The sequence below is a fragment of the Carlito syrichta genome, unplaced genomic scaffold (genome assembly GCF_000164805.1).
Source record: "Carlito syrichta isolate Samal-C Ts95f unplaced genomic scaffold, Tarsius_syrichta-2.0.1 Scaffold316380, whole genome shotgun sequence".
NCBI classification, from domain to species: domain Eukaryota; kingdom Metazoa; phylum Chordata; class Mammalia; order Primates; family Tarsiidae; genus Carlito; species Carlito syrichta.
The window spans coordinates 123,122-144,487 of NW_007260476.1; the positions used below are offsets into that span (position 1 = coordinate 123,122).

Below are 21,366 nucleotides of genomic sequence, written 5' to 3' on the forward strand. Positions count from 1 at the left end.
CTGAGGATTGTTCTGGCTATTCTTGGTCGTTTGTGTTTCCATATGAATTCCTGTGTTGTTTTTTCTAGGTCTGAGAAGAATGTTACTGGTAATTTGATGGGTATAGCATTAAATCTGTAGATTGCCTTAGGTAAGATGGACATCTTCACAATGTTGATTCTTCCAATCTATGAGCATGGGATATTTTTCCACTTGTTTGTGTCATCTTTGACTTCTTTGAGCAGTGTTTTGTAGTTTTCATTGTAAAGGTCTTTCACATTTCTGGTTAGGAAGATACCAAGGTATTTCATTTTTTGTGTGTGGCTATTGTGAAGGAATTGTGCTTTTTATTTGGGTTTCTGTTTGTTTATTATTGGTGTAAAGAAATGCGATTGTCTTTTGCACATTTATTTTATATCCTGAGACTTTGCCAAAGTCCTTTATCAGTGTAAGGAGGTTTTTCACAGATTCTCTTGGGTTTTCAAGGTACATGATCGTGTCATCTGCAAAGAGAGATAGGTTGACTTCCTCTTTTCCTATTTGAATGCCCCTGATTACCTTCTCTTCTCTGATTGCTCTAGCAAGGACTTCCAATACTATATTGAACAGGAGGGGTGAGAGTGGGCATCCTTGTCTTGTTCCAGTTTTCAGGGAAATGGTTCCAGTTTTGGTCCATTTAGGAATATGCTGGCTATGGGTTTCTCATAGATGGCTTTTACTATTTTGAGGTATGTTCCCCGTATGCCTAGCTGTTCAAGGGTTTTTATCAAGAAGGGGTGCTGGAGTTTATCAAAAGCTTTTTCTGCATCTAATGATATAATCATGTGGTTTTTGTTTTGACATATGTTGATGTATTTAATTACATTTATGGTTTTATGAATGTTGAACCAGCCTTGCATCCCAGGGATGAAGCCTACTTGGTCATGATGGATGATTTTTGAGATGTGTTGTTGAATCCAGTTCGCTAGGATCTTGTTGAGAATTTTATCATCTATGCTCATCAAAGATATTGGCCTGTAGTTCTCTTTCTTTGTTGGATCATTACCTGGCTTGGGTATCAATGTGATGTTAGCTTCGTAAAATGATTTGGGGAGAGTTCCATCTTTCTCAATCACCTGGAATACCTTTAATAGGATTGGTATAAGCTCCTCCTTAAATGTCTTCTAGAATTCTGCTGGAAAGCCATCTGGTTCAGGGCTTTTTTTTGTAGGTAGTTTTCTTATTATGTAGTCAATTTCCTTGATTGTTATTGGTCTATTTATGGTCTCAATTTCTTCTTGTTTCAACTTGGGCAGATTGTGTGATGACAGAAAGTCCTCCATTTTCAAAAGGTTTCAAGTTTGTTTCCATACAAGTGTACATAGTAGTCTCTAATGATCTTTTGTATTTCTTCAGGATCAGATGTGACTTCATCTTTTGTGCTTCTGATTGTGTTTATTTGGGCTTTTTCTCTCTTCTTCTTGGTCAGTCTAGCTAGGGAACCATCAATCTTGTTTATCCTTTCGAAGAACCAGCTTTTTGTTTCATTGATTTTTTTGTATTACCTTTTGGCTTCTATGTCTTGGATTTGGGCTTTTATTTTCGTGATCTGATTCTTCTGCTGAAATTAGGGTTTTTGTGGTCTTGCTTTTCCAGCTTTTTTAGGTGGCTTGTCAGGCTGTTAATTCGTGATCCTTTCATTTTCGTCATGTGCGTTTGTAGGGATATAAATTCCCCTCTTACTACAGCTTTCATGGCATCTCAGAGATTTTGGTAAGACGTTTCTTCATTTTCATTTGTTTCCAAGTATCTTTTAATCTCTGTTTTGATTTCATCATTGACCCAGGAGTTGTTTAGCATCATGCTGTTTAGTGTCCATGTCTTTGTGGATTTTAGGGGGACCTTGTTGGTGTTAATGATTATTTTTATTCCACTGTGGTCCGAGTAGGTGCATGGTAAAATTTCAGTCCCTTAAAATTTGCTAATGCTTGATTTATGGCCAAGTATGTGGTTGATCTTAGAATACATTCTATGCGGTGATGAGTAGAATGTGTATTCTGTGATCTTTGGATGGAGGGTTCTGTAGGTATCAATTAAGTCCATTTGATCAAGAGTCACATTGAGGTTTCGGATCTCGTTGCTGATTTTTTGTCCTGATGATCTGTCTACTGTTGTGAGTGAGGAATTGAAGTCCCCAGCTATGATGGTATTGGAGTCATTATCTTTTTTTAGTTTTCCTAGGAAGGACTTTATGAAAGTTGGTGCTCCTATGTTCGGTGCATATATGTTTAGGATGGATAATTCTTGTTGATGGATTGAACCTTTTATCATTATGTATCGGCCTTCTGTATCTTTTTTAATTTTTGATAGCTTAAAGGGTATTTTGTCTGAGATTAAAATCATGACTCCTCCTTTCTTTTGTTTTTCATTCACCTGAAAATTTATTTCCCATCCTCTTACTTTGAAACTGTGAGTGCCCTCTCTAGTGAGGTGAGTCTCTTGGAAGGCAATAGACTGTTGCCTGGTGATATTTAATCCATTTTGCCATTCTATGTCTTTTCAGTGGTGCATTTAGTCCGTTCATATTCAAACTAATTATTGAAATGTGAGAGCTGATCCCTATCATAATGTTCTTACAGAGTTGCTGTTTTTCCTGTTTGTGTGTTGTCTTTCTTTTGGTTTTAGAGTTGGATCATGTGTGTTTTTAATCTTTTGCCTGTACTCTTGTGGAGAACATTGTTGTTCTTTTTTCCTTTTCTTCTGTGTTCAATACTTTCTTAAGTGTTTCTTGTAGAGGTAGCCTTGTGGCAGAGTAGGTTCTTAGGGATTGGATATTTGGGAAAGATTTCAATTCTCCCTCACTGATGAAGCTTAGCTTTGCTGGGTAGGTTATTCTCAGTTGAAATTGTTTATCTTTTAGAACTTTGAAGATAGGGCTCGAAGCTCTCCTAGCCTGGATGGTTTCTGTAGATAAATCTGCTGCTATTCTAATTGGTCTTCCCTGGTACATAGTCTGACCTTTTTCTCTTGCACCCTTTAGGAATTTTTCTTTTATACCTACTTTGTTTAAGTGAATTATTATATGTTGGAGTTGGTCTTCTCATTTGCTGTCTTTCAGGGGTTCTCTGAATCTCTTGTGTTTGAATTTTTTCATCCTTGATGAGATGAGGGAAATTTTCTTGAATGATTTCATGAAATGTTTGTTCCATTGTGGCCTCTGTTTTTCTCTGTGCCTCAGGAAGGTCAATTACTCTTAGGTTCGGTCTCTTGAATGATCATTCATCTCTTGAAGGTTTTGTTCTGTCTTTTTGAGCTTCTTTTCTATGCTTTTAACAGTTTGGGTTAGTTCTGTGTTTTGGTCTTTGAACTCTGAGATTGTTCTGCTTGGCTAATTCTGCTTTCCATGCTTATTAGTCTGTTATTTATTTCCATCACAGTATTCTTTACTGCTGTTATTTCTGACATCAGCTCCTTCCTATTTTCTTCTTGTCTCTCCTCAATTTTTTTAATTCTTTCTATTAATGTCTTGATGTCTGGGTTTGTTGCATGTGACCAGTCATTCTGGGGGCTCTTCATTGTTTGTGTTCCGGAATCTGTTTTCTCAGTGTCTGATCTCCCAGGGGTCTGTGTGAGACCTATATTCTTCTTTTGGTTTTTCTTCATTTGTGCAGTTTTTTTCCCCCTCCCTGCTTTTTCCTTCCCTCCACATCACTGTCTTCTTTAATTCTTTTATTCAGGGGTACAGGGATTGGTCTTACTTCTGTTTGTTCAATCTCCTATTCTTTATGTATATCCTCTTACTTTGTTCAATTCTGGAGTTGCACTGTAGGTTGGGGGTGGTCCTTTGTGCAGTTTTGAGATTTACTTAAGGGGGGAGCTGTGATTCAAAATCTATCTGCAGGTCCTGGTATTCACCAACAGGTGTATGGATAATCTGAAACCCACTTCCCACTGCCTTGGAATCTGTCCGTGCAGTGGGACTTTAGGTTTACTCCCTGAAATAAAATGTGGTTAGCAGAGGGAAGAGAATAGAGCAGACAGTGGGGGGAAGAGGGTGGTGGACAGAGAGACGAGTAAGGGGGGAAACAGATGAGTATATTAACAAATGGAGAGACCTAAATTGAAACAGATAAAAACAATAGACCACGGCTACAGACTAACCAGCTCCCATACAGAAAAAAAAAAAACATATAATGATGCTAACATACAAGCTGACCAACTACCTTATTGGCGTGCTGTTCCTCTATACAAAGATATGGCTTACAGAGAGGATAAAAGAGAAGAAAAGGAGGAGGAAAACAGGGAACAAAACAATAGGAATAGAATCAAGTCATTAAACTAACAAAACCAATCGAGCACATTCTGAGACTTTTTGTTTAAGTCCAGTGTCCTTTCAGCTCTGACTTCTAACTTTCTTTTCAAGCTGGCAAATTAGTTTGTAGTTAGGGTCAGTTGCCCCTGGCCTGCTGTGAAGGACAGTTCAGATCACCATCCATTCACCACTCAAATCTGGCCTGTGTCTCTTTTTCAAGCTTGTTTCTCCCATTTTGGTGTTGTTACCTTGAATCGCCAGCAGGTGGTGCTATCTCAGCTGCTCGCCCCAGAGGGGGTGGGGCTGGACAGGAGCTGGCAGATGGAAGCCTGCCTCAGGGCACACAGGAGGAGACCCACAGCCAGCAGCACATCAAGGTGGCAGCAGAGGTGGCAGCGTTCCCAGCAGATCTCGCCTGCAGGGGCTTCAAGGACTGAAGTCGTGGATCGCCTCAGGCATGGGTGGCGCGATGCACTATGGCCGCCATGGAGGCTGCAGCAGCTCCAGCAGCTGCTGTGTCTGTGGCTGCAGTGACTGTCCAGACTGCTGCGATGCCTCAGCAGTGGCAACAGCTGAGCTCCCTGTGAAGAGCAGGCTGCCAACGTTGGGGTCTGCAGCCCCTGGGGAGAGAGCCAGAGACCCTCTGCGTTCTCGTTTGCAGAGGGTTTCATAGACTGGGTTGCCCCATCGCCATCTTGCCAGATGTCCAACACCAGGAACTCCTTTTCAATGCTGGTGGGAATTCAAAATGGAGCAGCCACTTTGGAAGAGAGTTTTACAATTTTTGACAAAACTATACTCTTACCATGTAACCTAGGAATTATGCTCCTTGGTAACAACCAAAATAAGTTGAAAACTTATGTCCACACAAACACCTGCACACAGATGTTTGTCACAGCTTTATTTTTAAATATAATTGCAAAACTTAGAAGCAGCCCGAATATTCCTCAGTAGGTAAGTAGATAAATAAACTGTACATCCAAACAATAGAATTTTATTCAGCACTGAAAGAAAAAAAAGAGCTGTTATGCTGTGGAAAGACATGGAGGAATCTTGAATGCATATGATTAAGTACTGCCAATGTTAAGAGGCTGCATGCTGTATTATTTCAAGTATATGAAATTCTCAGAAAAGACAAAACTATGGAGACAATAAAATGTTGGTGGTTACCAGAAATGAAGATTTTAGGGCAGTGAAGCAATCTGTATGATACTATAATGGTGGATACATGTCATTATACGTTTCTCGAGACCCATAGAACATGTAACACCTAATGATAATAGACTAGATGATCTCTGAAGTCTCTGCCAACTCAGAGATTCTGCAATTGAATTTGACATAAATTTCTAAATTTCTGTATATGAAGTATAAGATTGGAAGAAGAGGGGCCATATGCATACATTTTCATAACATGTTTGTGCATTATTCATAAATAAATGAGCAGAACTATAAATTTCTCTCAAAAGAAAATGAAAACTGGTGTTTTGGATAATGATTATTCATTCTGCATTCCCAGTTATTTGACATGAAACATAAGATTTCCTTTAAGTAGAGCATGAAATTGAGATAAAGTAAAATACACTAACAGACTCCTTTTTGAATCGGGTTGTTCAATGCCAATCACTGAGATTTAACTTTTTTAGTAAGAAATATCCTGGAATGATTTTTTTCTAATAACAAAAGTTTCTAATTTAGTAATGAATTAATTCAGGAAATTCCATTTTAACCAGGCAAATAATGCTGCACACAGTGGCTCACATTTGTAATCCCAGCACTTTGGGAGTCTGAGGTGAGAAGATTGCTTGAACCCAGGAGTTTATGACCAGCCTAGGCAACATAGTGAGAACTAATCTCTTTAGAAATGAGAGTGAGCAAACAAATGGTTTTGGAGCCCTCTCCTTTGTGTCCAGCCCTTGCCTTATTTACAGTTTTGGTACTATATGTATTGTTTCTATTTGTCATCATGAACTTTTTTAAAATTTGAATTTAAATAAATTCTGTTTCTGGCTACAACCATTCTCATTTTTCCTACACACTCAAGCTGCAGGGGTGGGGAGTGGAATCACAATATTTTAGGAAGAAAAATCAAGCAAGGACCTTTGGTCACAAAGTGTTGAAGTGTTAGCAGCAGAGCATGCTAGAAACAACCACACCCCAATGCCATATCTACCCAGAATTCTGTGAGAGTGAATGTTAGGAGCAAGGATTTTTTGATGCCTTTTGTAAAATTTCTTAGGTAACAAGCTCACATACCAAAAAGGAGATTTTACAGCTCACTCTAAAAGTATGCATTTGAAACTCAACTCCCTGTATCAGAACTATTTTTTTAATTGTTAAAGTATAACCATTCTCAGAGAAATGATATCAGCACTAATGTTAAGATTGAGGGAAATTGCATAGACCTTTCTGCAGTCCATATGCTATTTAAATGAAAGGGTCTAGCCCCTGCTGGGTCTGGGGTTTCCTGAAGGAGAGACAAATAAGCAAAAAACGAAAATAATATACTTGGACACCTGCTTCCTGAACAGATGCCATTTAATGTTGGCTAACGGAAAGCTTTTATACCATTTGTAAAGGGGCAAGACAAAGAAAATTCTTTCATGTACATATCCTTTAAAAGTTATCACCATCTAGTGGTCTTAGCAACAAACAAGCCAAGTACCCTATAAACATTCAGACAATGAGTCTTACTTATAAAGCCAAAAATGATAGTTTTAGTCCAAAGTCCCGAATTACAGTCCTTAAAATGTCTCAAGAAAGTTTCCAAGTGCACATTTCTTCATGTTGCAGTAGTTTTCCTTCTGGGGCTTCTGTGACCTTCAGAGCTTTGTAATCACCTCTCTTGTCCAGGTGTCTTCGTTACTTTTCTCTTATCCTGCAGTGTTTATTTCTAAAGAAAACTCAAAAGCAGCTTTTAGCAATGTTTCCCAGGCCCCCAAAGTTGCTTTCTGTCTTTAGTTAATTTATCATAAAAGTATCCAATTAGTATATTATGAATTCAATGAAAACCCACTCTACAAACATTAACTTAGAATTTTAACTATTGAATTAAGTAAAAACCTTAACAATTAATCTTCATCCTAAATCTGTGAAAACAGTGTAATAAATCACCTACATAACTCCTAGATAAGTGTTAGAACTTATAATGAATTCATAATGAACTTAATATAAACTTGTGCTTTTTAAAATCCTTATATCTAAACACTAAACTACATCATTCTAAATCAAATAAGGAGTGAATATACTTATATCATTTTTTACTCAAGCAATATCTAGTAACTTATAACCAAGTGAAAGAAAGCATTCTTGATGTGCTTCAGAGTTTAAGCCTTGCATATGTTAGAAAAGGCCAAGCGGCATAGTGGGAAATGGAAAAATGAACCATGACATTTCCAGGTTAGCTGTAAGTACTTCACATAAACATGTCATTTTCTTCTTCCACAACTGCACAGAATTCTTTGACTGTACCAAACAGCAAAGGTGGAAGACAGAAGGGCCTCAGCTGCCCGGACTTGCTTTGCAGCTGGGGGTCCTCAGCATACCTGGACTTTGTCAATCAGGCGAACCTCCAAGGCTGGCTCCCAACAAAAGAGGCCAAGTGACTTATGTGTAGTCCCTGGAAACAGACTCTGAGAGGGAGAGTTGCAGATAGATAATTTGTTAGGGAGTGCTTTCCAAAGATAATGGGCATGTACATGTGTAAAGAGGTGGGAAAGACAAGATTGGCTAAAGGAAGAAGTCCTCCCCAAATGTGTTTGGAACTGAGGCTTCAACACATACTGTGGAAAGCCCTGAAGATGAGATGGTCTGTCAGGTGTCATGCAAATGGAGGCAAGGAGTAGATTTTTGTATCTCTTTATTAGCCGGTAATTAGAACACTCACTGGAAAAGAGTATAACCTTGGCAAGGCAATTCCTTGACTAAGGGTAATTCCTAGCATGCATAGGACATTCTTCAGATGAATATGCTATTGTTAAAAAAGTGTCTAGTTTCATAATTAGAGACATAATCTCAATGATGTAAGTATGTGAGAGATAATTTATAAATGGAACTACAAGACATAGAAACTGATTAAATGTACAAGACAAAAGGAGAAATCAGAAGACTGCAAAATTTTAAGCCCAGACACTCAGAAAGGTCAATGGAAATAAGAAATACAGGATGAGGATGGAAGGGCAATCAGAATTCATTTTAAATACATTGATTTTGAGATGTTAATGAGACAGATTGGAGATGTTCAGAAAAGCTGTGCTGATATAAATCAGGGATTTCAGCAGGAGGGAATGGAGTAAAAGGTGGTTCCAAGTGCAAAATACAGAGGCATTTGCAGGCGAAATGACTTGGTAAAGCACTGAACTGGGAGGGTTGCATTAGAATCACCAAGGGTGGTTGATTAAAATGCAGATTTCTGGGGCTCCCTCCAGAACCACAGAATCATAATCTCTTGGGAAAATGCTTTGTGTATCTTCCTTTTAAATACCATTGTCCCTAAAAAATTCATATGCATGCGGACCAGGCTCTTCAACCTGTTTTTCAAATGAATGAAGGGAGTACTTAGAAGAGTAAAAGAATAGAAAGCTAGCTGTTGGACGGTAATTCCTAAAAGGCAAATGGGACATAGGGTACCATCAGCCTAAAAGAAAGACTCCACCTGTGTCCAGTGACAACATGCTTATCCAGGTCTAACAGAGTGGCCTCTAAAAAAAGTTCTGTTTTTTGCCTCCTCTCTTGGTAAAACAGTGACAGCCTTGACGCCAAAGATGCCCCAGGGGATGAAGTCTCCACAGAAGCCAGAGCCCCCGATGAGTTCCCCAACCCTCCCAGCAGCAGTGAGGAGAGCACAGGCAGCTGGTCCCAGCTCGCCAATGAGGAAGATAACCCAGATGACACAAGTAGCTTTCTGCAGCTCAGTGAGAGATCTATGAGGTACCTATTCTTCACCTGACATCCCAGGGAAATTGGTCTCAACGCAGATTCCAAAAATGCATTCAAATGGTTCTCTGCAAACTAATAGAGACAGAGAGGGAGAGAAAGAGAGAAAAAAAAACAACTCCCACTAGCCTAGGTCCCTGCCTGTCATGATGTGCTGAGAGGTATCTTAATAATCCACTTATAGCTTAAATTACCTTGGCCAAGGTTAAGAGTTATCTGTGTCCCCTTCCTAGTAAGCCCCAGTTAGTACATTCAAGGATTACAACTGTGAATTTTTTAAATGGAGAGCTACTATATTGCACCTGGTATGTTTGATACTTTCTCTCTGGTTCATTTGTATTTCAGATGCAACACAGGCTGGGTTTACATGAGGCAAGTGTTTCCACACTGTTGTATTGTTTGGCCTGACTGTTCCTCCCCTTATCTCCCCTGCCCTCTGTATTGTTCCTCTGGAAAAGCTAGAGAGGACCTTAGAGATAGGATTTGGAAGGGCTAGAGTCAATCAGAAGATGGACTAAAAACTATTCCTCTGTGAAGTGGAACCTCTAAAAGAATCTCTGTATTTCTGTCCAAAGCCTTATTTGATAATGGACCAACAAGCCCACAGACCTCCCAATTGGCAAATGGGATTTAGAAGCATCTGTGTCTATGTATCACTCTTTGAAAGTTTTATCTCTGACAGTTTCATCTATTTAGAGTTTAGAATGTTTTACAGTGTTAAACAATTTTTCTAAAATTTCAAAAACAGGTGAGAAACATTCCAAGATAGAGACAAAAAGCAAAGAGAACTTAAATCTTTGGACTTAACTGCAGAAGTTTATAGGGTTAATTATCTCCAGTGCAATTTTGAGTCATCAGGTTTCAATATGTGAATGTATTCTGTGCCCTGGGAGGGCACAAAATTTTGCATTGAGGAAGTCTTGCTGGTTACTCATGGTATTTTTGAGGGAAAACTATCTCACTATGTGACACACTACCACTCACCCCTTGAAAACCTTATTTAGAAGAAACATCACTGAAATTAGAGAAGGTGTGAGAAGACTCAGTGGGTTTGGTAAAATTGGATACATTTCATTTTACAAGCACAGACAGACCTAAAAATTGGCTCAAGTCTTACTGTGTTTCAGTGAGTAAGTTCCAAGCTAGGACAAGACCATATGTTGATTGTGTAGCCTACTAAAATGATGCAATATGTAATTCTCCTTCTCTCCAATACAAAAGGTATCAGGTATTGCTCTCTCTTGAAGATTGTAAGATAACTGAGTGATTAAATCTTCAACATTACTCAACTTTGCACTTGCAAATTCTGAAGTGCCAGAGGAAAACAGTAAACCAGATGTATATCCTATGATATCCTGTGGACTGGTCCTGAGAAAAATCTCATGAGCTATAAAGGGCAAACATGAGTCCACTGATTTCTATCAAAATCCAAGAAGCAGGCAGATAAGCATTCTAATATGTCCCCCATCCAGCATTTTCAGAAGTTTTTTTTTGTCTCTGGAAATGTACCCAGCATCAAGAAATCTCTTGCTGGTAAATAAATAAATAAATATCTTCACTGTGATTAAAATAAGGAAGAAATGCTGACTTTTACCTACTTGGTGTGTTCTACTGGTTGTGATACCACTTAAGAAATTAAAAATTATTATCATCATCTTCATTATTATTGGCTGAGCCTGTCTTGTTATGTTTTTCTCTAATTTAGTCAGAAAATAGATATCAATTTAGGAGTCTTAGACACAAAGCAATATTATTCTGGGGTCCAGAGGAAGGACCTTGTACAGCAAGGGAGCAATCAGTGTCAGCAGTGTGGCCAGGGGCATTAATATGTAAACTTTTGCTTTGTCAGCAATGGCAACAGTAGTGCCACTAGCAGTCTTGGCATTATGGACCTGGACATTTATCAGGAAAGCATGCCATCATCTCCCATGATTAAGTAAGTAGCCACTGAGATGCAGTGATTGTGAGACCACTACTCCAACTCCATCTGGCAATCCATTTTGATCATTTAGGTTGCCCCCAACCACTAATTTCATCATGTCTGTGCTGCTGTGGTTCCATGTCGTTGGAGTAAGGATTCAGGCCTAGAATAGGCCCCAACTACCTCCACTGCTTGAGGGTTTCAAATCTGCCCCCTATGGGATAATCAGTTCAGACGAGATCGGACATGTTCAGAGTGGTACGGCCATAAACCCATATGAAATAATCATTGCAGATAAAGGGTATCATTATAATCAGAAGTACATATCATTGTATCTATTGGGAAACATAGATTAAAAAATCCATTTAAATGCTACCATACTGATCAAAGAGGACTATTTTATAGTCTTCACTATAGCATATAGTCACTTCAATAGAATCAAGTGAAAATGGCTTCTTCTTTACATGTAAATACCTGAGATTATTACTACTAAATGTGTCTAATATCAAAATTGTCCTGATAAAGATGTACCATGCTTACCCTTGACTATGCCTCCCACAATACAAAGACTTCTCTGAAAGACCAAAGGGGAAGGAAAGTACTTCAAAAAGCACAATATTTACTTCATAAAATATAGCACAAAAAGAAAGGGAAACATGAGGTCAGGACTACTGCAGGAATTTGTTGCTCAGGAAAATTAAATGAATTGAAATCTGTTTTTTGACCATTGTGACTTAGCTTATGATTTGGAGAAATTTCAGAAAAATCATAAGTATAACTAAAGTTGCCTACCTTAACCTATTTTCTCAATCACTACCTATAACTAAAGCATTTTTATTTCACCATTTAATCTGGTGTATTTCTCGGTGATTGAAGGTTACAGTGCGTCCTTTGGCTTTGTCACACAGCCATTATTCACAAGCAGAGATGAACATACACATTATCTTGTTTTATTTTTGTAAAAGGAAACCAAAAAAACAAAACAAATGAAAACTAGCTGGGGTAAATGTATTTTTCTCCTTCAGGAAACATTTATTTAGCTGTTTTTCATCTGTCTGTGCAGTATGAACTTATGACCCCAGGAAAAGTCTGTATTCAGGGAAAGTCAAGATCACCACTTCCCATACTCTGCATTCTGCAACTCCACAGTAGCAGAAACTATACTACCATTTGACATATCCCTTATGCCACCTGCATAGAAGTCTAGATGAAAATCAAGACTCTTGAAAAATTGGCATTTCTACAAATAATTAGGTATTAATGAAAGAATAAGTATTCTCTTTTTCTCAACATCAGGAATACAGTGGAATTTATTAACCTGATCTTAGCAACAACAGGGATTATGAGAGAATCTCTATTATGAAATAACACATTTTTAAGGGCCCCTGTACTCTAATTTCTAGACAGGAAGGATGAAACTATAGGACAAACACAGACTTCTCAAGATGGTCACTTCTTTTTAGCTGTTGACCATATGCTCTGATTTTGGAAGTGTTTACTGAGTCCTCCCACTATGTTTAAGATTCTGTAATAAGTACACACCCTATGAAAACACTTCCAATATTAAACATGATCATATCTAATTACTCACTTCCATTACCACTTTCTAGTTCTAAGCCACTCAAGTCTGCTACACTTCCTCCTAATAAAAAGAAAAAAATTTTTAATTAATTGATGTATTTTGCTATACAATTCAAATTCTACAGTTTGTTGGTTGTCTTTTTCTTATTTCAGATCAAAGAACCATATACATATAAAACTATTTTCTATATTAAAATGCAAGCTTACGTTGCTATTTTAGTATAGGAAAAAAATGTGACAAGATGGACCAATGTTATTCACTTAATAATAAATAAAATGCAGGAGAAAGATAAATCCCCAAATCAGAACTAGTTACTTATGAAATCTCTGCTTGACTATTCAAACCTGTGGGGGTTTATGGGAAGTAGGTTGAAGAAAAGGATTTCTCAGAGTCTCCCACACCAACTATCCTAACTAAAATCATTTAGGTTATCTGGCCTTCTGTTTTTGTTGTTGGAAGGGGATATTCATTGCAGACCCAGTAATTCCTTGTGAAGCCACATGGGTATTTTCATAGCATTACTTCACTCTACGGAAACAATAAATCTAGAATGGCCTTCAGAAGCTTTTAGATAAATAAGATCCATCACCCCATCTTCCATTTACAGCTTACTCTTCCTAAACATTATCAACCATATACTGTGTTTTCTCCCAAAGTGAATTAGTGGAAGAAAAGGAGATTCTTAAAGGACAGTCAGAAAACATAGAGGGTAAGCCACATTCCCATACTTTTGATACACAATTACCTGGTATTTCCCTTTGGAAAGCATAGTAAGGTTGTGGTTGTGTCTGTGCTCAGCACATGCATCTGGACTGCCTGTAGGAACAGCCAGCCATCAGAGGAACCTGCTGGTAATCAACTTTGACCTGGAGCCAGAGTGTCCTGATGCCGAGCTTCGAGCCACGCTGCAGTGGATAGCTGCCTCTGAACTTGGGATTCCTACCATCTACTTTAAGAAATCTCAGGAAAACAGAATTGAAAAGGTACCTTGTTCCATATTTGAGTAAGATATCAATAAATAGTGTTTTTATCACCACTGGAAACTCAGTAAATGCCCAGTTAATCCATTTGAATTTGAATTGTTTGATCCTGACTTTTCTTGACTTCAAATTGTGGATAGAACTTTGCCATCTTCTACATACATAAATATAATCATGATTGCTATTTCTTTGACCCTCAGTTTGTCTTAGCTAGTTTGAAGTGGTGAGAAAAATAACTTTTTTAGAGTCTTGTTATTTTGGGTGTTTTCTTGCTCTGGGGAAAATTTCTTCATATCACTCCTTTAAATAAAAATAGAATCAAAGGACCTGATGTGTAATAGAAGCCAAAGTAAGGACATACTGATATTTAAAACACGCTCTTAGTATAGTATCCAAGAGAAGGTACTTTTAATTCCCTACCAAACAGGTTTGCATTATGGGTACTTTTTCATTATCATTCTCCACCTACCAGAAATATAATGCTGGGGAAGAAACTCTTGGCCAATATCAAAATTAAACAGCAACTATCACTCTACTTTCATATCTCGAAGACCATTAACTGTGGTGGAATCTGTACTAATAAGATTAAAGCATGAATCTGTCTACCAATGTTTTCAAGCTTAATTTTCCATAATTTATGAGTACGCTTCTTTTAAAAGATTTCAAACTAATAATGTTTCTGTATTCACTTTCTATCACTGTATAACAAACTGCCAGAAATTTGCCAGCTTAAAACAACAACCAGCTCTGTAGATCAGAAATTTGGGGGAATTTGACTGTGATCTCTTCTCAGTTCTTACGAGAAAGAAAGTAAGGTGTTGGCATAACCGGGCTGTTACTGAAAGTTCCAGCAAAGAATAAGTATCCAAACTTGTTCAAGTTGTCATAATTCAGTTACTTGCTGATATAGGACTGAGATCCCTGTTTCCTTGCTGGCTGTCAGCCAAGGGCCACTCTCAGCTTTCAGAGGCTGTTCATATTCTTTGGCATGTGGTCCCTTCATGTTCTCTTTCTGTCAATCTCTGATGTCTTCTGTCACCAAGCCAGAGAAAACTCTGCTTTTAAGGAGTTCGTATGATTAGATTAAAATCATCTGATAGTCTCTCTTTTGATTAACTCAAAATTAGCTGATGAATCGATTATACCATGTAAGGTAGCATAACAAGAGCATAATATCTCATCCTATTCATGGTCCCAGGGATTAGAGCAGGAAATCTTGGGGGTTGTCTTAGGATCCTGCCTATCACAGCCACCAAGCAGTTTTTGTGTCTTATTGTCACAAGGTACCTCCATGTGCCTCATCGTACTTATTTCTCAACAGCCTTGTGAAAAAGCCAAATAAATATTATTGTTCTTCTTTTACTAATGAGTAAATGGGGACTCAAAGAGGCTGGTACATGAGATATTCCTTAGAGAGTGATAACTGAGCCTAGTCCCTGACCCCTGCTTTTTCTATAAAATGGTTCTCAAGAGTGCTTTATTTTAAAAGTATCTCTCTCCACTTAAATGACCTTGAAGTTACAATCTGGATTTCTTTAAATGTGTAGTTACATTATAGGTCTCATTGCCAAAATCTAGCAGCCTGAAATGAAAAGTTTTTTACCTTCTTGCTCATGCCCAAGGTAATTAGAATAGCTTCTCCATCTCTGTATCGCCACTCAATGAGATTGGATACTGGAAAAATTGAAAAAGAGGCCTAATTCATTTTCCATGCCCTCTCCCACTTCAACCTCTCTTAAACCAGTAATTAATCATTCCTTTCATGCCTATGCCTGCCGACTATTCTGCCCCATCCAATTCAGTACCCGCCTATGCTTGTCATACTTTTGTTTGCAAGCTTTGATGAGTGGTTCACTATTTGATAAAATCTCCTCCAACCTTATCACCCAGCTGCTCAGTGTAAAGGGTGGAGAGAAAGAGCATAATTACATGTGACCCCTCTCCTGTGCCATACACTGTCCCAAAGTCTCCCTGCTATGCAGAGAGAAGAGCATTCTCAGGAGCACGTTCCCAGGCTCATGGAAAAATGAAAGGCAGGTTGTTTTTCAACTTCATCTACAGCCACTCCTGCATAAGAGCATGACATGGAATTTTATGTGAATATATGTCTCATATATTTTTATGTGAATATCTCTTATAAATCTCCATTAGGTACAAGGGTAAGAGGTGTTTCCCTAACTCCTTGATTATGTAAATCATGCCCTGACTTGATATTTGTTTTTTCCTACCTGATTTTCAATTCTCAAAGAGAATGCTTATCTTTGCTTATAACTATTTTTCTGAGAAAATAAACATTCTGCTAGTTTTATCAACAAAGATATCAAATGATGTTTCAGTCATTCAGTTAGTGTTAGCCTAAGAACCTTAATTTAAAATAATGTAATTTTTAGGACAAAAATCTTCCATTTTTTTTTCCAGAGTCAGTTAACATTCTCTGCATATAGTGGTTTTTCTATAAACAGGTACCATTTGTTATCTGTGACTGAGCTTAAGCAACATTTCTATCATTTTTCTTTTATCAATAGTGCTTTAGGGGACCTAATTCTGGTTGTTTTTTAAATTAGCCAGGTAGTTAAATGGCCATTTTCAAGTGGTGTGGAAAAGAGAATGTGTCTTCCCACAGAGGCTGTATCATACAAGAGCAACAGTATCACATTAGCTCCTCATCAGCTTGAAGGTTAACGAAATCTCTCCATTAAGTTCAGGAAATGTCAAATTGCCATTGTCACTTGGGTATTGAACAGCATTCACAAATGAATACCCTGAGTTCCCATTTGTGTGAATCCTGAAATTTTTGTGAACAAATTACTTGAATCTATGTGTTTCACTTTATGGTGTTCCCAACTTTACTAACCTTCCTGCCTTGTGAAAATAGAAGTATGTGCTAAATGAAAGAGGGTGCCATGAGTTTATACTGAAGCAGCTCATTTTTCCCACCACTGCCTATGAACTTGACCTTGGAATTGGAGGGCACTTAAGACAACTTACAGCTGGTTTCAGTCTTAGTTAAACTAAAAAGGCAAATTTCAAATATTTTGGGCGCCTAATGTACTATCACTCCTCTTGTGACAAATGGTGTCTTCATTTCAAGCTCTCCCTTTCATTCGTGTTTGTCTAATCATGAAAATGCTAAGTACACTGGAAAGTTCTACATTCAGAACATTCATCAGTATCTATTGAGCATCTGCAACATGACAGGCACTGTTCTAGGCTCTGGAGACATAATGAGTGAGAGTCAAAATTTCCTAACCTTTCGGAATTTGCATTCTAGCTTAAGGCATCCCCAAGTTAAGGAGAACATACACTAGAGAGGCTGAGGTTATACATAGCAACCTTAATATATTGTGGGAACTTATTCTAGACAAGGGAGATTTTTAAAAAACACAGAAAACAATATTTCTCAAACTGTGCTCATAAGCCAAATGGGCATAAAACAGAATCATCTGAACACTTATTCACAATTCAGATTTCTAGCCCCCTTCTGGGACTTTATCAGTTTCTGGGAATGAGGCCCAGAAATATGCATTTTTAACAATTTACAACTTACATGTTTAGCAACTCAAGTGAAGTGATTCTGATGAGCACTGAAGTTCTTCCAAAAGAAACGATGTCTTGAAGGAATGTCAGAATTTGATGTGGCCTTAAAGTATGCTAAATTCCAAGGGGAAGATTGCTGATAATTCTAACATCCAATAATCTAAAACATTTTGTAAACTTTGACATCAGTTAAATTTGATCTAAGTAATTCAAGGCAAAAAAAAAAAAAAGAGCGAAAGAGAAAGATCATAAGAGTAATAGACTTAAAAAAAAAAAAAAAAGGTAATGAGAGCAATTGGTTAAACACCAAACACAAGTGACTAATTGTCCTGGTTTTCAAATCCAAAGATCATTGCTCTTCAACTTTTTCTCTTCTGTTTTAATTCAGTGTCTGTGAACCGGGGCATTAGGGTTTTATAAAGGTGACCTGGATTCCAGGTTGCAGCCAAGTCTAAGAATCACAGACCCTAGTTTCAGGAACTGAAAAAGAGGATATAGGAATCAACTCATTTGTACTTAATGAGGAACAATTCTGCCTTGGAGCAAAAGAAGTTAGCTGCTTTTAGAAATCTAAGTTGAATACTTCCAAAAAAATTGCACAGCTTACCATAACTCCCACGGATTCCATAATACAATTTTGTAAACAGTCAATCTAATTTATTAAATGCACCTGAAAATATAAAAGTCATCTCCATTTGATGCTTTTCTTCAAATGAGTCTGCGAATAATACTGTCACAGAATGTAAACTCTTCTATTAGTTTCCTAAGACAAAGCATTTGCTCAAAGAAATGCCAACTATGATCTGTGGGAAGGGAACCTAATTATTACTGATTGTGAAATGGCAGAAAATGACATTTTTTTTTAATGCAGTGGAAAGAAAAGCCCAGGTCTTTGACATTCTAAAACTGATTATGAAAATATCAAGGCAATAGCATGGGCAGGCACAATGACAGCCCTGGGAGCAGCTGCTAACTAGAATGTGGTATCAAAAGCCTTTAGTCATGAACTGAAAGTGTCCTTTTCTTATTTCTTCACAAATCTTTTTTATGATTTAATTTTATTTAATGAAGGAAGAAAGTGTGAGACCTTCATTTCATCAGCCCCAAAGGTGTTTCAAAGTTTCGATATCCAAGATTAAGTCATCACAGCTCAAAGCTTGCTATATTTGGTGGAGACAGGTCATTTTTAAGTGTCACTTTATTGAGATAACAGTCTGGACTTGGAAATGATGACAGATTCTAGCTTGTGACCATACCATGAACTACAGGCAGAGTAACCTAGCTGGTGGAGCATTTTGACTACTTCAGGTCAGTGAGCAGCCTCTTGTGGTCATCATTACAGTGAAAGACCTTCCTCCATGAATCCCAAATAACTAGAAAGAAGCTGGTGTTGAACTTCCAGAAAGGTCTAAGGCAATGGGCCTTCTGGAAAGGGTTTAGCAAATACTAGCATCTACCCTAGAACTTTAATTCTTACCCCCCAGGTAATGACTTAGGGAAAAAAGTTGAGGAGAAAGTGTGGCCCAAGGATCCTGGGTTTACTAAAAAACTAAAGCTAAGACATGTGAAGGAAGAGGAAGCACCAGTGTGACTGGTGACCCTTCAGGGAAATCTCCAGAGAGAAATTGATAACTCACGAGCCTCTGTCAGTAAAACAGCAAAAACTTGATGTCCAGACCTTCCGCACCAGTAACTATACTTTCTAAATTTCCAGCAAAAGTTGAAAAAGTTTGCTTAGTTGAAACATGCAAGAGTGTTCTAGTCTTTCTCCCCTTTTTCCCTTCAAAATCACTATTCTGAAACCTCATGTTGTTCTCCTTTGCTCAATAAAAACAGTTTAAATTTCTTGTATACACTTAGACATAAGTGTTGGCTTACAAAACTGTTTTATATATCTCCATAAATTACTAATGGGTATTTGCATTATAAGCAAAACCTTAACCTAAAGGGTTTGCACTGTATTCTTAAAATGTCAGGAATCAGATAGAAATATAGCTAGGCAAGATGATGAGGGAGATCCAGATAACTAATAGTTTCTATAAAATTCTAACAGTGAGACTGATAGAGGTGAATAATCCTCTATTGCTGTTATAGTGAGCAATTAAGAGGTCCTAAGTATGTCTAACCCCCATGACATACATGACATACACTCACTCTCGGGAGCCACGTGGTAAGAGACACGCGATCCATGGGCAGCTTTTATGTTACATCTTGCCCGCTATCTTTGTCCCCTTCAGGCTCTGTTCAGTCTTTTTTTTTTTAGATTCATAACCTCCAATCTTTTTTGTGGAGCATGTGATCAGTAGATAATTATTGAGCAAACAGCCTCAAGAAATGTATATTTAGATGATGTATGTGCACATACCTTACCTAACTTAAGAAAGAATACTTAGTGAACGTTCATCCTCAATGAGATACTAAATGTCTATTCAAATTTCAAATAATCTTCTTGAGAATTCTGAATGCCCTTGACTCAATTTTGTTTTCTATACTCTTTGCCATTCAGCAAATATTCATTGAACACCTGTTATGTACAGGCACAACACATTAAAATCTGGCTAAGCTGCTATCTTTTCCCTGGGATATTACTGTCTATGTTTGTCATCTACCTCCCCTTTGTCTCTCTTTTTACAACATTCTAAAAATCTTTAAGACTGTTTATGTTTCCAGATATTAAAAGTGAAGTACTTCATGTTCTAGTCTAGAAAATGGCTTTATTTTGATTAAGCCAATACAAAGCAAGCAATTATAATAAAGCACTGATTTCTGTAACTGTGCAAATAGTTGGTACCATCACAGCTGAGAGAAGAAACATAATTTAACAGTGGATTTCTATGAGACTTCTCAGTAATTGAAGTGAATTAACATATTCACACTGAAAAGAAATTAGCCTTTCAGTTTCTGGATGATCTCTAAAGTGTGAGCAAATTATTATTATTATTTTTTAATTTTAGGGTTTTTTTTTAATCTTAGAATGAAACATTGAAGAAATAGAGTCTGAACTACAATCCTCATCTTTTTAACAAATAAGGCTTTCTTTCTCATAAAATGACCCCAGTTCCCAGCCTATATTTTTTTTCTTCCAGTGCCACAAATAATATCAGCTCTATGTTATCATGCCACCAAAATGCAGAAAGACACTATACTAAGGAATGCATAGGACTGGAGTGTTGGAAGATCATGATCCTACTATCAATTTCTCATCTTTTAAGCCCATAATTTTTTTTTTATTCTTTGAGTTGGAGTCTCACTCTGTCGCCCAGACTGGAGTGCAATGGCCGCTCCTGGCCACCACAGCCTTTTCCAAGTAGCTGGAACTACAGGCGTGCACTACCACGCCTGGCTAATTTTTGATTTATTGTAGAGATGAGGTCTCGCCAAGTTGCCCAGGCGGGTCTCGAACCCGCAGGCTCAGTCAATCCACTCACCTCAGCCTCCCAAAGCATATACAGGCTGAGCCACTGAGCCCGGCTTGCCCATAATTTTTTTATCTGCAAATATCCACTTCACAGGGGTTGGGTTGTAACAGAATTAAATACGATCACATGGGTTAAAATACTTTCTACAGTTTCTGGCTCTTATTAGTTGTTACTTTACTTACCAAAGGAGTTTGAGAAGCCTTTATACTGAACTTCATCATACAGTTTTATGAAGAGAATGATGATCAATAATGATTTATCCATCTTCCACCTCTACAAGCTCATGATTCACTTGTAGTTCAAAACTTTAGGTTGCAGCAATTGAAGGTGCTATTAATAACGAGGTGACAAATCTGAAATGTTTCCTCAATCTTCCTTTCTCCTGTTATTATGGAAGACTAGCCTTTCTTGGTGCTTGATCTTAGCATGGAGGGCAAGGGGGATGCTTCTCAAGATGAAATGAAGAACCCATAGATGGCCCTGTCTAAAAGTTTAGCACTTGATTTATTTGTCCTAAATGTACACATCAGGTGAGATGTTATTTGTGATAGAGATAGAAAGTACTAAAAGCCATGATATATAGTACTGATGCAGGCAGTCTAACCCAGAGAAAAGATGATCAGTGAAGATGATAATATCTAAAAGACTGACACTTTTTAAAATTTTTATTTTAAAGATGTGGGGTACACTTCAGGATTAGATATACAAGTGGTCATTTTACAGGT

At 37.7% G+C, this 21,366-nt stretch overlaps 1 protein-coding gene across 1 annotated transcript in view; it reads left to right on the forward strand.

The window, feature by feature from the left end:
• Nucleotides 1–21,366, forward strand: part of SPHKAP (SPHK1 interactor, AKAP domain containing) — a gene marked incomplete at its 5' end in the record, with an annotated part of 137,152 nt that overhangs the window by 112,798 nt on the left and 2,988 nt on the right. Inside the window, 4 exons of the mRNA XM_021707093.1 lie at nt 9,011–9,196; nt 11,052–11,138; nt 13,362–13,414; nt 13,504–13,688. Of these exons, the coding sequence (XP_021562768.1) occupies nt 9,011–9,196; nt 11,052–11,138; nt 13,362–13,414; nt 13,504–13,688 (511 nt within the window). The remainder of the gene's footprint in view (nt 1–9,010; nt 9,197–11,051; nt 11,139–13,361; nt 13,415–13,503; nt 13,689–21,366) is intronic.